General features: G+C 33.2%; 1 protein-coding gene across 1 annotated transcript in view; it reads left to right on the forward strand.

The window, feature by feature from the left end:
- The window catches only part of dacha (dachshund a), a 272,381-nt gene extending 257,397 nt beyond the window's left edge, over positions 1 to 14,984 (forward strand). Inside the window, exon 12 of the mRNA XM_056446236.1 lies at positions 13,554 to 14,984. Within this exon, the coding sequence (XP_056302211.1) occupies positions 13,554 to 13,591 (38 nt within the window). The 3' untranslated portion in view covers positions 13,592 to 14,984. The remainder of the gene's footprint in view (positions 1 to 13,553) is intronic.
- The last annotated feature ends 1,970 nt before the right edge of the window (positions 14,985 to 16,954 follow it).

Consider the following 16,954-nt stretch of genomic DNA (forward strand, 5'->3'; position numbering starts at 1 on the left):
TGTTAAAATAGCTATCATAATAATGTGTGTAACTTATTGGATTCTCGGAAGCTATGGAAATAAAAAATTTAAAAGAGGAAATACTTATGTTATTGTTTACATCCCTCAAAATGGTGTAAGTGTAACTAGTATAAACAACAAAACTTAAAATAAAGATCTGACATCATAGCATCAACAGTTGGTATTAAAACGAAAGGTCAAAACTGAGCCACAGTGGAGAAGACAAAACCAGCCATGTGCTATACATATGGTCCAGAGGCCCCCCTCTCTCCAGGGGCCGGACCCCAGCGAAACTACCAGAGTAAATCCCTGAACTTGCCTTACATCTCATTGGGTCCCTTTGAAGATGTCCAACTCTTTCAGGAGTGAGATTACAAACTGATGTTTTCATGCGCCTTTCACGCTTCCTTTCCCCGAGATCTATTTGCGCTTTACAGCCCTTCTGCACACACTCATACAGTTTCATTCTTATCCCCATTCCATCTGTCTTTCCCCCTTCCCTGCAAGCTAGCCTCCCAAATCTGGCCAAAAGTTGCGTTTGATAAATGGGACCTATTATCAACACGTCTGACGGCGAATTAAAGACCCGCTGCCGTACATCTTATTGAAATGTGGGGCTGGGGGAAGGTGAATAAATACATATGTTTACAGAAGATGCAGTGGAAACGGGTTGCAAAGTGCTCCACTGAAAATGAGCAGAATGCTTTTTTCCCCCTATATAGCCAATTTCACAGTCTGCAAATAAAGAGACATCAATTTTTCTTCGGGCTTTGACAGCGGCACTGCTGAAGCGTTTGTAAAGTAGATATCCCCTGTTTTTTTTGTGTGTGTGTGTTTTCTTTTTTTCTTTGGGGAGGCACCAGGGTTCATTCACAATGTAAGGGGTCATCGCTGGGTGATCGTAGATTTTTCAGGTTGAATCAGACACAACTTCGCCCTAAATCTGTGGTTCATCTCATGTTTCAAAGTCCCTGACTTTCAACTCCAGGTCAGATCTACAAAACCTGCTGATCAAAGGCGCGCAAGCTTTAGACTAGACTGAGAAATACATCAATTGTTATTTGTAGGCCGACATCTGGAGATGGAATAAAGCATGCTGTTGTCAGATCTTGTGAAACATCAAGTGACTTCTGAGTCGAGAACAGTTTAGTGCTCTTGATTTGTCTTCAAGATCAGGGGTTTTCAAATGTTAAGTGATGAGTAAATTCAAAACCACAGTGGTTTATTCTACAATTGGCACCAAAAATATGTCAAATTTGGGAGCGCAGTTACATTTTTTTAATTGATAATTTATTATGAGATTATAGTCTCAATCCTAAATGCACAAGTGTATAACAGGGTTCATACGGTCATGGAAAACCTGGAAAAGTCATGGAATTCTGTCGTACAACTATGCGAAAAGAGGCGGGGTTAAACAATATGATTAGACGTTGATAAAAGTAAGCGATTGCTCCATATTTAAAATTTCTAATTTTAAATGATCTTCTATTGGTCTCACGCAATCACCTGATATGATTTCGCAGGTAAGAATTCACCAAGCTTGAACTTTCGAATGCAATGAAATGTGAAGCACGTGCTTGCGTTTCTGGTCTGCCGCATTCGCATTCCTATGAATGGAAGTCTATGGAGCGAAAAGTGCTGTGCACTCTCAGAAATAAAGGTACGCGAACTGTCACTGGGGTGTGATACCTTTTCAAAAGGTACAAAATTATACCTAAAAGGTCTATATTAATACCTCAAGGGTATATATTAGTACCTAAAAAATACAAAAGTGTTCCTCGTAAAACTTTTAGGTACTAATATATACTTTTGAGGTACCGATGTGGGACCCTTCATTTACAAATGTGTACCTTTTGAAAAAGTACCACCCCAGTGACAGCCCATGCACCTTTATTTCTGGGAGTGTGTGATTGAGGCTTTATAATAGAAGTAGTTTTACCTACTATTACTAGTTTAAGATTATCTAAATTAAGATTATCTAAAATTTGTTTGACAACGATCTGTATATTGGAATGGAGGTTTGTTGTTTTTACTTTTTTCCTTTTCTTGGCCAAAAACATGCTCTCACATTATTAGTGCTGTGTAAGCAACATCTATTTTACAAAGATATAAAAATAAATAGAAACTATTGCGTTTTATGATATGCTGTAATAAATAAAAAAATTTCTTATGATTTACCACGTATATGTAGAAATTACATAAAAACATTAGGTCATGAAAATTGACTTGAAAGTCCTGGAAAAGTCATGGACTTTTTGTAGTAAAAATGTGTATGAACCCTGGTATAATTAAGTGTCCTTACTTTTTAAAATAAATCTTTATTACTACATCCTACAATCCTTATTTGATAAATTCTAAATGCACAAGTGTGTAAATAAGTGTATAAAATGCACTTTGTTGAAGAAATATGGGGGAAAATGTTCAAAAAAATTTATTTTGTGACTTTTCCTAGATCAAGGGGGTTTTTTGCATCTTAAAAAAATATTGTAATGGAAAAATTAATTTCAAGCACTGATTCGCGGAATTCTATTCAAACCTCACAATTAATAATATGTTTTTGTGGAATGTCTTTTTTATTATTAATATTTATTGAATTAGACATAAGCAAGTAGAATTCCAATGTGTAATAATTCCATGCCGCCCTCTGACTTGATTTGAGGCGTCACTAATGTGAGCGTAACAGCAGGGATTAGTGTTAGAGCTCCGTCACAATGTCTCTGACCTTTAGAGCAACGAGCAGTACCAAGAAACCTGAACATCAGACCTTTCCCCTATATAACGCATCAGGGCTCATATGAGGTGCAAATTAGTCTCTATTGGACTTTATAATCGCTCTGAAACTGTTCTTTGGCTGTCTGCTTTATTGGCTATAAATACCCTATAATGGTAAAAATCAGCTTTGAATGATACTTCGTTACCTATCTAAAGGAAAAGAAAAACATTTTAATATGATTCCAGTTGATAATTCAGTGTAATGATGCACACTTAGCTGTACATTAAAGAATTAGCTCACACAAAAATGAAAATTCTGTTATTAATTACTCACCCTCATGTCATATCAATCCTCTGAGGCCTTTGTTTATCTTCGGAACTCAAATTAATATATTTTTAACTAAATTCAAGAGCTTTCTGATCATCCACACACTGTAAAAAATGCTGGGTTTCACACAATCGATTTGAGCTGGGACAACATGAAGGAATTAAGTTAACATATTAGTTTTTACAAATTTAAGTAGATTGAACAGAAAACTATTAAGTTGTCAAAAAAAACTCTAGAATTGTGTTGTTTCAGCTCATTTTAAATAAGTAGAATAAACAGCAAACATCTTTTTTTTGTGTGTATACAGCAACGATCCTGAGACATTCAAAGTCCAGAACAAGAACCAAAAACATTGTCAAAACGTCCCATGTCACTTCATTGTTTCAACTGTAATCATATATAGCTCCATGAAATAAAAACTTAAACAAAAAGTGTTCTAGTAGCTTTGTATGATTTTGGATTAATCACATTTCTGAATTTTAAATGCTTTTGGACCTTTGCTACATATTTTATCTAAAATATCTTCATTTGTGTTCTGAAGATGAACAAAGCTTTCACGAGATTGGAATGACATGATGCTGAGTAATTCAGAACAGATTTTCCATTTTTGTGTGAACTAACCCTTTAATTAAGACTGCAGTTATAGATGTCAACAGAAAATGTATGTGATATAAGAAAGAACACATGCAGGGTGTCTGCAGGCTCATAAAATCTTTAAATGTTTTCAATTTCAAAAACAGCCTTAAAAATTCTTTAATTTAATGAAATATTGTCTTGTAGGTCTTCAAGGGGTGGTCCACTGTGATATCATATTTTAAACTTTAGTTCATGTGTAATGTAGCTGTTTGAACATAAACAACATCTCTGAATGTAAGACGCTCAAAGTTCAATGCAAAGGGAGACATTGGCTTTAGAGTTAGAGTTAGCTTTACAGCGAACAGCGCCTACAGCGAACGAATGTGGGGACTACAAAAAAATACATCCGGGTTAATGAGATCACAAACACTTCAGGTTATGCGCATTCACCACGTGCAGTGGGTCGTGGGGCGTGGCCAGATTATGTCAACACATCTTAATTATTGAACACTTTTAAAGTTTTGATTGCTTCTGTTTACATTATGCTTGCATTACCAAGGCAACAATGCATTTTTATTTATGTTTTCTATATGATCTTATTATGATTCCAGTAAGCTTTGTTTCACTTAGCACCATCGAAGTGAATGAAACTTAAGCAAAGAGAGCGTTCGGCTCTTCTTTCTTAACTCAGCGGGAACAGTCAGTCGAGAAGAAAACTGTTCTTAGCAGACAGCAGGTTAACAGAGTGAATAGCGGGATATATCAGGTACGGAAGAACACCCCGAAGGAGAGGAACTGAAGTAACAGACCTGCTGTATGTCCGCGTCCATATGGGACGCTTCTGGGTCTCAATCCGCCTGTTAGTGACCACTAATCTAGGCTGTCTTTGCAACAACAACAAAAATTTATATTTATATGAATTTATATTGAGTGTCTGTTGACACACTGACAGCAATGCACTGTGATTTAACCTCCAAATGTAGCATGAGCAGAAACTGATTTGCATCTTATAAACACAACCAAGCCTTTCAAAAACACTCTGGACACCCCTTTAAATCAACGGGTCTTAATTGCCCTATTTCCATGTAAGCTACCCAGTCGGGCCAACATCCATCCAATCAGCAAGAATCCATCTCAGAAAAACAATTAACGAAACTGGATAACTCTATTTACCAATATGGATTAATTATATTCCTTACAATAACATTAGTATTATTGTATACCATATTACCATATGTGATGAGGACACTAATCTAGAATGACTGTTTAATATAGTTTTTAAAGAGTAATGGTCTTAAAAAGTCTTTAAAATGTCTTAAATTTGACTTGGTGAAATCTCTAGAAACCCTGCAAACATATCAAAGAGCCTGCCCAATCTGGTGGTAGAGGAATGCTCGGTTTTGTCCAGCATGGAAAACTCAAGATCATAATGATCTGACGCACTCTCCAATGCACAGATCATCACTTTATCTCTGCACTTCTTTATCTGGAAGTTCCATCAAGCTGAAAGAGGAAAGGTGTCTGTGCAATCAGCTTACAGTCTGGCAGCCGCCCCACCTGGGGAGTTTGGGTATGAAGTCTGTTGTCCGCTCCACCCTTCCCAGAGCTCCCGAGCCTCACCACATTTATCCATTACTGCCGGCAAAAATCTAATTAGCCCGTGCTTCTCTCCCAAGTCGGACTTCACAGTTTTGCAAGCTTAGCAGTGACAGCTGATTTCATTAGGTTTGATTGTCCTTGCCGAGATCCCGCTCGTCGAGGCTAAAAGCTTTTTGCGCTTTCTCAGGTTCCACATCTGTGTTGGGCCATTACGATGACCCGTGCCTTTTCTGATTAATCAAGACAAGTGGCGCTAACAGAAAACTGCTGAACACAAAAGAAGGTGACATCATTTTACAAGCCGATTAAGAGAAGTGTGGAGTGGCGGAGGGAGAGAGGGAGGTGAAAATGTAATTAAGAAGGAGCAAACCAAACTCAGTCACACTCGGCGGGCTTCGTTCGGAGGAATGGCGCACGTGTTCCAGCAGATTCTGTATGGGCAAACTGTACCTCAATATATAATTCACATCCAAACCGGCTAATTGGTATCGTGCAGTGATATAATGAGAGTGAATAATCAAGGATGAGGCAGTGGTTTGTGTTTGGAGGATAAATGAGGCTGGGGTTATAGGGTGGAGAGTGATGTTAAATATGGACTGCATTGGTGAGAAAAAGGTCTCAGAGGAGGACCACCCTCACTTCCACATCCATCTACTTACAGTATCCTACATGTGGGGCACAAGAACCAAAGATGCACAGGCTGACCTCATCACACTTGATATACTAGATTGTAAAGAGGAGAATGTTTCATACACAATAGTAATTTAACATTTCATACACATACATAAATTGCAAGAGTATGTTTTTGCCAATAATACACTACAAATTCAAATTTATAAAGCATACCTAATTGAATTGCACACACTCATTGTGTGCTCACGTAATTTTAACTTTGCTGAATTAAGAATTAATTACTTATATATAATTAATTACTTATATATATATATATATATATATATATATATATATATATATATTCCTTAATTATATGGTCTCTCATTTACTTAGACCATTTACGTTTTGTTTACTTTTTTTTTCCCTCGGCTTAGTCCCTTTATTCATCAGGGGCCACCACAGAGAAATGAACCGCCAACTTATTCAGCATATGTTTTACACAATAGATGCCTTTTCAGCTACAACCCAGTACTAGGAAACATCCACACACTCTCGTTTACACACATACACTATGGCCAAATTAGTTCATTTAATGTAGAGCATGTCTTTGGACTGTGTGGGAAACTGGAGCACCTGGACGAATCCCACGCGAACACGGGGGGAACATGCAAATTTCAGACAGATATGATAACTGACCCAGCCGGGACTCAAACCAGTTACCTTCTTGCTGTGAGGCGACAGTGCTAACCACTGAGCTACCATGACTCCTATGTTGATCCAGTAACACTTGATTTTTTTACATATATTTTTTAGTCTGACCCAAGGTTAACTCATTCAGTTTAGGTTCAGTCCTATACAAAAAAAAATTTGAGGTCACATAACTTTCTATTAAATTCAATGAACTTATTTAAAAAAATATATAAGTCAAAGTACGTTTCATTTAATTAAAAGCACTGCTTGATTTTACAGTATGTGTCAAATTTATTTTCCTTTTGTTCCAAAATGTATTTATTTTTTTGATTATTTGGCAGGGACAGTGTACATTAATTAGCATTGCTGCAAGTGCCCTAGAATTAGAGCTAGAAGGCTATTTTACATCCCTTGTTCCTGGACAGATGTTAAAATTGTCACTTAAAAAAACTACACAAAAATTATACAATCAATCAAGTATAAACTAAGAAGCACTAAAATGGACATAGTTAAATCTTAATAAATAAAATGTATATGAACAAATAAACTAAAAACACCAGCATTATGTAAAGGAGATAAGAGTAGTAAAAACACATTAGGTTATTACATTTACATGTAGCCATTTAGCTGCAAGTTTGTTTAACATGTTTAAAACTAGATTTACTCTGTTAAATGGCTAAATGTAAACACCATTAAATATAGTTTTAAACATGTTTGACTAGGTTAAGCTGAAAACAAAAAGTTATCTGAAAGAGTTTAATAAATATTTTATTCTACATTATAGAAAAGCTTTTCAGGCCCTAAAATAAAACGTTTATAGCCCAAAAGCAGCACACTTAGTGATGAAATCAGCTGGAAACACGTGAAAATCACAAATGTTTTCACGTTTAAATAATATTATATGTAGATTTCAACATCTTTATTAATTTAAGATCATGTTCCATTAAGATATTGCACTAATTTGCTGTAAATATATATTAAAATTAAAATTTTGATGTATAATATGGATTGTTAAGACTGTTGACTTTTAAAGGTTATTTATTTTCAATATATATTTTTAACCCTCAGATTCTAGATTCAAATAGTTACATCTCAGTCAAATTATATCCTATCCTAACAAATTATTAATCAATGGAAAGCTTATTTTTTATTTATTTTTTGTCAAATACATTTTTATTGAAAACAAATATTTAGGAAAAAAGATTTTCCATTTTACATATTTTGTCCTCATATTACGCAAAGAAAGAAAGAAAGAAAATAAAATACATAAAAATAAACCCTTTTGTCAAGGTAAATGATGCCAGATTTTCAATTTTTCAAACAGTACTTAATTCACTCCAAATGTATAAGTAGAAGTAATTTCTCCAAGCCACAGCTTACATGTAGGAGACTCCTTTTTCTTCCAAAACACTAGCAATAACTGGAAAGCTTATTTATTTAACTTTCATATAATGCATACATCTTAATTTACAAAAATCTACACTGATGACTGGGTCACATATAAAAAAAACTCATTAAAAAAGTATGTATTTATTTGCAGAAAATACTGTACATTTACTGCTTGGTGTATATTTATTTCAACGCTGGAAATAAAATGTCTTCCAATACAAATAATCGAAAACTTCTTGTCTTAACGGTTTAAAACCATCCTGTACATAACAATGTATTTAAAAATAAAAAGATACAGATTGAAATGGTTTCAGATAGCATTTGACGTTGAGAAGGCATGCAACATTCTCAACAGTGAAATGAATCATCGGGAAGCATTGAATCCTGGTATTTGGGCCTGCCTCCTGCTTAACAAAACAGATAGTGTCCTACTCTGACAGGTCTCTGTATTAAGTGTATGAACTATTTGCTCCGGTGTCTCCCGGGTACAGCTTCATCATGGCAGATTTAGTCTGCTGTCAGCCATAGGACTCAATTAATTGCACTTCAGGATATTACTTGTAACTCATATTTCAGAGCAAGTGAAATACCCACCTTCTATTTATCTCTTCTAGCGTCTTTCTCACTCTCACTCTCCCTTCTGCACCAGCAGGCCTCAGTGTGGCATTCATGCATTGCAAATGGTTCTTATATAGTATGAATGTCATATGCAATTTTGTATGCATGTTGTGTATATATAAACAAAAAAGCTGAACATGAGAAATCACTTCAATTTACAGTTTATCAGAACATCAGACACTTTCCACAAATACACTAGAAAAGCAGCGCCTTTAATAGTTTTTCAACAAAGGATCAGTAAAAATATGTGCTTAAACTTTTAGAAACATTTGACTGTCGACCTCTGAAATTAAAATAAATTTTATATTAGCTTGTCTTTTATTAGATGTTACCTTTTTTTGTTGTTTTGGAGTTGTAGGTTAACATTAAGACAAATGAACACGGTTCAAAACCCCTTATTTATAATAATTTATAGCATGAAATAAATAATACAAATTGGGGCTGCACGATATTGGAAAAAACTGACATTGCAATATTTTCATTTACTGCAATATATATTGCGATATAAAGGTAATTTCAACAAATCACCTGAATAGCTTGTAAAGAATTCTTGGTTGATTGGAATGATACTGTAGGGCAGCGTATCTACATAAAATATCATTTAAAAATGACAAGCATAGTTAAATACAACAGACAAAAGATGCAAATAAACAATAATTTATGATTTTCTGGGGAGTCTAACAGTATTCAGAAGAGAAAGGGTATCTGCAGGGTCTTAATTCTTAATGTCTTAAATTTCAAAAACAAAATTTTAGGCCTTAAAAAGTCTTAAATTCATTGAAATATTGTGTTGTATGTCTTAAATAATTTTAAACAGGTCTTAATTTTCCAATCACCAACAATCCATTTTAATAAATTCAGGAAATAAAACTAAAAACAATTAAACAATTTCTCATGATAATAACAGAGCAATTAATCGCTTTACATTACCTTCCAATTATACAAAAACTATTTAAATACGTAAGGGCAAGTTGAAATAATATTAATAAATAGACATGAAACTTAACAGAACTGCATTAGCTTTAATAGAAGATATACTCAATTAATTTGGACCACAAGCCAACAAATATATATTTTCTATTATTTATGTAATTGCCTCCACAATAAATTTACTTTTAACATGCTAAACTTAAAAAAAAAAAAAAAAAAAATTGTGTCAAGTTTTTTTTTTTTTTTGTGGCAAGTAAAAAAAAAGTCCTATAATAGTCATTAGTGTTCAGACCTGTATAAGTGTAAAATTTCATTCATAAGGGTCTTAAAAAGTCTTAAATTTGACTTGATGAAACCTGCAGAAACCCTGAATAATCACTGTATAACGCTCTATCGTTTTAATTGAGTATATACAGTAATTATATAATGTTCGATTAATCTTTAAGCTACAAAATTAGGGCTGCATGGGATTGAAAAAAATCTGACAATGCGATATGTTGTTTTTGCTGCAATATACTGTATATTGCATTATGAACATAATTTCATCAGATGATTTGAATAGTTCTATTTGAAAAGACTTCATTAATTTGGGATGATCTGGGATAAACTGAGATGATCGAGTCTTTTTCTATGCAGTGCATCTGCATAACATATAAAAAATTACAAATTTATGTAAATGCAACAGAAGCCAAAATGAAAGTGAAACAAACAGCACTTTGTGTTTTTTTGGAAAGTTTAACAGAATCCAAGTACAGAAATTGATTAAATCAAATGTAAAATAACATAGTCTTCATTGTATAAATAATGAAATATATATATAATATCTTTACATTTGAATCTCTAATAAATAATCTAATCCTGCGATGTTACTATTGCGAATACACACATTGCGATATCAATGCTCAAATGAGCTATTGTTAAGCCCTAATACAAATGGAACTTTATTAAACATTTTTAACAGTTATTAAACATTTATTATTAATATTTTTTTCATTTGAGTTTCAAAAATCATTATATATATATATATATATATATATATATATATATATATATATATATATATATATATATATATATATATATATACTAATGCATTATCTAAAAGCAGGGGTTCTCAAACTCAGTCCTGGAGGTCTGGTGTCCTGCAGATTTTAACTCCAACTTGCCTCAACACACCTGCAAGGATGTTTCTAGAAAGCCTAGTAAGAACTTGATTAGCTAGCCCAGGTGTTTCTGATTGGAGTTGGAGCTAAAATCTGCAGGACACCGGACCTCCAGGACAGAGATTGAGAACCCCTGATCTAAAGTGTTACCCAGTGTTTTAAATTAATTTTAATACTGAACTATTAACGATTTAACGAGTGACTATTAACTAATGAAAAATAAACAAATGTAACAAATGATATCAAAAATAAAATAAACAATAAATAAAGACCTCTGTATACACCTCAGTTCATGAAAAGTGTCTCCAGTCAACAAAACTTTTTTCCAAAATTTTTCTGTCTTTAAAATGTGAGCCGATTTAGGGCGGTGTATAGATAATGCAGTGGCTTTCCCACCACGGTTTACCTTCCCGCCCTCTCTCTCTTACACTCTTGCTCGCTTGTCGTCCATATACCTTGAGTGCTGTTTTGTTTACATCCTGCATACTTATTAGCTCATCTGTTGGCGCTCGCAAAAACAAGCATGTTGAAGATGTAAAAGCTCTCGAGTCCTAATGAACTGTTTCCTGTGTGACGGTGCGCTGCGAGCTCTCCGATTAACATGCATCTGCAGTGCTCTTGCCCCTCAACCACCAGCTGTTTTCTCTGATCTAGTGCTTTACGGCCACTGCAAAACTTGATTCATTCGGAAAACTCGCTCCGTTTTGATGTTGAAAGACATTAGTGTCTTTGTCTAGTTCCTTTTTCGATTATGTTTCTTGAATTATGAAGTCTTGTGATTTTCTTGAGGTGTTGTGCTAAATTGGAGGGTTTTTCTTCTCATTTTTATTGGTGGGAGTCAACTAGGGCTGCACCATGTTGTAAATATCTGATATTATATCTTATTTTTCTCTGATATATATTGCGATATGAATTCAGCTTCGCAAGATGGTTTGAATAGATCTATTTGATGGTTTTCTGGGAGTCTAACAGTGTTCAGCCACAGAAATTGAATAATCACAATGCAAAAAAATGCTTTCTTACTTTGTCTTGTTTCCAATCCAAATAGCTAAAAATTCTTTGATCAAGTAAAAGGATTGTTTTGTTTTCACCTTCAGAAAAAAATTATGTTTTTAGGAGTTTTTCCTTAAAGGACCATGAAACCAAGCCAGGCCACATATTTTTGTCGCATGTTAGCAGACCACTGTAATCCACACATATGGGTCAACATGCAAGGTGTGCTCTCGTCATAAAGAAGTGGAAACAACACCTCTGTTGCGGCACATTTATAAACGCAACACTGACGACCCATGTCTCCTAACAATTATTTTTCTCCTACTTGTTTGAATTATGGTTGGCAACACAATGTGGTGTCTCTGTGAACATTGTAGCAGGTAAAAGGAGTCTTCGAAGCTATATCATGCATATTAATAAGGTTGCATCTAATTCACAATAGAGCGCGCTGATTGGATGTCTTTCTCATGAATTAATGAACAGATGTGCCGATAACTCAATGATGTCACTTTCTACCGGCCAATACACGCTGGTATTTACACAATGATCTCATTGCAGTGACATTGCTTAAAAATTTCTCTTCAAACCGGAAGAACAAATATGCTCTAAACAATGTAAAAACAACCAATTTTCACTTGTTAGCTAAATATACAGTTGAAGTCAGAATTATTTAAATTATTAAATTATTTATTTTTTAAATATTTACAAACGACATTTAACAGAGCAAGGAAATTTTCACAGTATGTCTGATAATATTTTTTTTTTCTAGAGAAAGTCTTATTTGTTTTATTTAGGCTAGAATAAATGCAGTTTGAAATCTTTAAAAATAAACATTTTAAGGTCAAAATTATTAACCCCTTTAAGCTATATATTTTTTCGATAGTTGAATAGATCGACCATCATTATACAATAACTTGTCTAATTACCCTAACCTGCCTAGTTAACCTAATTAACCTAGTAAAGCCTTTAAATGTCACATTAAGCTGTATAGAATTGTCTTGAAAAATATCTAGTAAAATATTATTTACTGCAATCATGGTAAATATAATTTGTTTTTATTTATTTATTTATTTTATTATCAATTTTTTGCATAATTTAAAATGAAGTTAAATCTATTATCTTTCTAAGTTGTATAGTGACTACAATATAATAAATATATCTTATTATTTTTATTTTTTTGTTCAGATGGTTTTGAAATATTAAATATTTTTAGTGTATCAAAAAGAACGCATTATGAAACAATCCAGCAGAAATGAGTGTTTAAAATGTCACTAACACACATTATTATTTTTTGTAGTTTTTTTTTCATAATTTAACATGATTTTAAATGTGTTATCTGTCTAAGATGTTTATTAACAATATTATTTTACTAAATATATCTTATCAAATTTTTTTTTGTTCAGATGGTTAAAAAATGAGAAATAGATAAAAATATTCATATTCAACATTTTTACTGAGCAGTTTAGTAGTAATAAAGTACGTAAAGCAATTTAACAATTGTAGTAAATATTTTTGGTGCATCAAAAAGAACACATTATGAAACTATCCAGCAGAAATGAGTGATTAAAATGTGACTAGCACACTAATTTAATAAACTCACTCAAAAATAACATTTCTAACTCCTAACTCCTTTCCTAATCTTGTTTTTGTATCCCATATTTAATGCAGTGATGTGTACTGTAAAATGCCCTATTGACTCATCCTCATCCCACAATCTCACATACCTAAAGGATGTTTGCTTAATAATTATAATGTTTATTTCATTTAATATGCCAAACACTTCTTTCTCTTTTCTTATATAAATGATTATTTTCATCTAATTGTTTTTGTGTTTATTATTCATATTATAAATGGATAGCCACAGCTCTAACAGAAGGATCAACTCATATAAAAATCACTGTTTGAATAGGCTCTCACATGCTTTTTCTCCTTCGTTACAGAAAACAGACCCTACTCCAAACCCCCTATCATGTACTGAAGACTCTGACATCTTTAGCTCCACGACCATGACAGACATCTCAGCCCACAGGCAGACAGAGCTTTTTCCACAAAGGAAAAGTGGTGTGGGTGCTGAAGAGCAGTCACCTGAAACCCGTGTACAGGACTTGAGTGTGTATGTACGTTTATGTGTGTGGAGGTGCAGTGCGTTCGCGGTCTTCATGAGATGCGTGTGTGCGTGTGTGTGTTTCTGGAGCACTGCTCGTTGACGACCTTTCCACACCACATGCACCAACTTGTAAAAATTGTCTTTCTCTCTTGTTTTGACTACTTCTACATCCCACTTTTTTGAGATTAAAACAAGTGTTTGTTGTTTTTTTTGGATTAAAATGTCATTACCTAATGAAATACCCGTCTTTATGTGAAGCACACAGCATCATCCTCCCCTAATCTCCAGTTTGTAATTATTATTATTATTATTATTATTATTATTATTATTATTATTATTATTATTATTATTATTATTATAGTGTTATCTGCTGATCCCCCATGATTCTGTGCACCAGTGATTCTGAACAGCACAACAGTCTTGATGAGTCTGTATAGCAATTTGTTGCAACACAAAGGGACAGAAAAGACATTATATGGATAGACTCCAACTAAGATGTGTGCTTCTTTAATAAACATTGTCTATTTTGTTGTTTTGCCTTTAAAAAAGGGATTCTACAGTATATCAATACTTTTTTTCTAATTTGGTGTATTTTTTAGGACGTGTAGAAATGTTTTCCTCTTGTTGTCATTTCTCTGCCGTTTGTGTTTATTTCATTATCTGGTTTGTCGTTTTCCTTTGTATTTTAATCAGCATTTCGAAACAGATGCTCAAGTGATCTTGAAACATGTTCTTTGAATGTCTTTCTTTGCCCCGCGACAATGTTTTTCTCTATTGCTCCTTCACGTAAAAGTAAAAAAGAAAAAAAAGTGTTCATTTGTAGTTGCTATAAACACAGTATTACAGTAACCCTCACCCCTTCTGTTTTTACCTGTTTATAAAGACTTGTAAAAATGCTTTAGCATTTGCTATTCCGACGTTGTTATTACATGGTTACATTTTTAGTGATGAAAAAGAGATGAGAAGTACCCTTATGCACATCAAGAGCGAGCATGCTTGTATATACAACAAAGAAAAATGACACATAACGATTGAAAATAAAGCGCTGCCTCTTAAATCTATTTTTCAATATTTCTAGTGACTCCATAGGAAACACAATCACAAATCGGCAGCTATCAATGATGTTGAATCTTGTTTTAAAAATGGCAACAGACACTTATCACAGCCTTGCACATGCCACAATGAATAAAACACCCCTATGGACATCTTGGTAGATTTTCTGTTTTTTTTGTTTTTTCTTTGAGTAATAAAATTAAGATGGAAACTTTGGCCTGTTTTTCTTATTATTATCTGAAAAATAGCTTTGGCTATTTTGAAATCATCAGATGGATAAATAGATGGATGAATGTATGGATTAGAGATAACCTTCCTAGTTAACCTAATTAACCTATTTAAGCCTTTAAATGTCACTTTAAGCTATAAAGAAGTGTAAGAAAAAATATCTAGTCAAATATTTTTTACTGTCATCATGGAAAAGATAAAATAATCAGTTATTAGAAATGAGGGTAACATTTTATAATTACTACACACTATGAACCATTTATGAAGCATTAACAAATAGTGCATTCATTATCTGTTGAGCATTAACTCTACATTAATAGATGTTAGTAAGCAGTTTATAACTACAGCTACAAATGCTGTATTCTTAACTTAAAAGCACATAATTATTAATTGTGTTTTCCTGCTTTGTTAATGATTTATTTTTCATTACTAAATTAAGTATTTAATTATTTGCAAACCAGTTGTTTAAGCATAGTTGGTATTGTCATTTATAAGGGATTTATAAAAATAGTTCTTACTTTAGATTAGGTCACAAAACTGGATGAAGTTGAGTTAATAAAGCATTTATTAACATATATAGTAATCATTACTACATGCCTGAATAATACGATATATAAACGTTGATTTCAATAGTTTAATAATCATTTACTAACTCATTCTGAATTATCTTAAAAACCACCAACTACTCCTTAATACAAACGGTCTGTAAATAATGCAATACTTCATTTAGTAATGAAAAATAAACCATTAACAAAGTAAAAAAGTACAATTACTAAGCTCATTATAAATGGGGTTGTAAGTCAAGAATACAGCATTTGTAGTTGCAGTTACTGCTTACTAAAGCTTATTAATGTAGAGTTAACAAATAATGAATTCACTAGATACTAATGCTTAGTAAAACATTCATAGTGTGTAGTTATTATAAAGTGTTACCGAAATGAGTTATTAAAACTATTGTTTAACTAAATGTGTTTAGAAATTTTCCCTCCATTACACAGAAATTGGGGGAAAAATAACAATATATATAATAACAATATATATACAGTTCAAGTCAGAATTATTAGCCTCCCTTTTAATTTTTTTTTTCATCATATTTCCCAAATGATGTTTAACAGAGCAAGGAAATTTTCACAGTATGTTTGATAATAGTTTTTCTTCTGAAGGAAGTCTTATTTGTTTTGTTTTGGCTAGGATAAAAGCAGTTTTCAATTTTTTTAAATACATTTTAAGGTCAAAATTATTAGCCCCTTTAAGATATATTTTTTTTTCTAAAGTCTACAGAACAAACCATTGTTATACAATAACTTACCTAATTACCCTAACTTGCCTTGTTAACCCAACTGATACACACACACACACACACACACATATATATATATATATATATATATATATATACACACTTATATAATTTAGATTTTTATATAAAGAGTGGTCCCTCGTTTATTGCGATTTATATAGATGTTTTAAGGCTGTAAAACCACTCACTACACACTTTAGAAACTTTTCTCACACAGACATTAACATTTTTACACATTTCTGTCTTGTTTTAACACTCAAAGTTCAAACTTATATTTTTATAGAACAAAATTATACATTATAGAATAAAACCAACGATCAAAACCTGTTGTCAGGCGCAAACATTCATCTCTGTCAGCAAAAGGTTCTTAAAGCTTTTTAGCTTTTGTGCACATAATGGTGGCATCCAGCGTAATGTTCTTTTTCCTGCAGTCACTGATCGACAAAACTAAAGCAGACTCCATCCTTAAGGGGGTCCCACACTGGATACGCCGCACACATGACAGTTGGAAGTAACACACACCGGATACACACATTCGCATGTTATTTAAAACGAAATTATTCAGATGGCGATCTGTGGCACGGCAGAAATATGAAGTGTCCTGAGTTGTACTGGGCACCACAGACAGCGGTGTGCGTACCCTTATATAAACC

Source organism: Danio aesculapii, chromosome 21 (genome assembly GCF_903798145.1).
Source record: "Danio aesculapii chromosome 21, fDanAes4.1, whole genome shotgun sequence".
Classification (NCBI taxonomy): domain Eukaryota; kingdom Metazoa; phylum Chordata; class Actinopteri; order Cypriniformes; family Danionidae; genus Danio; species Danio aesculapii.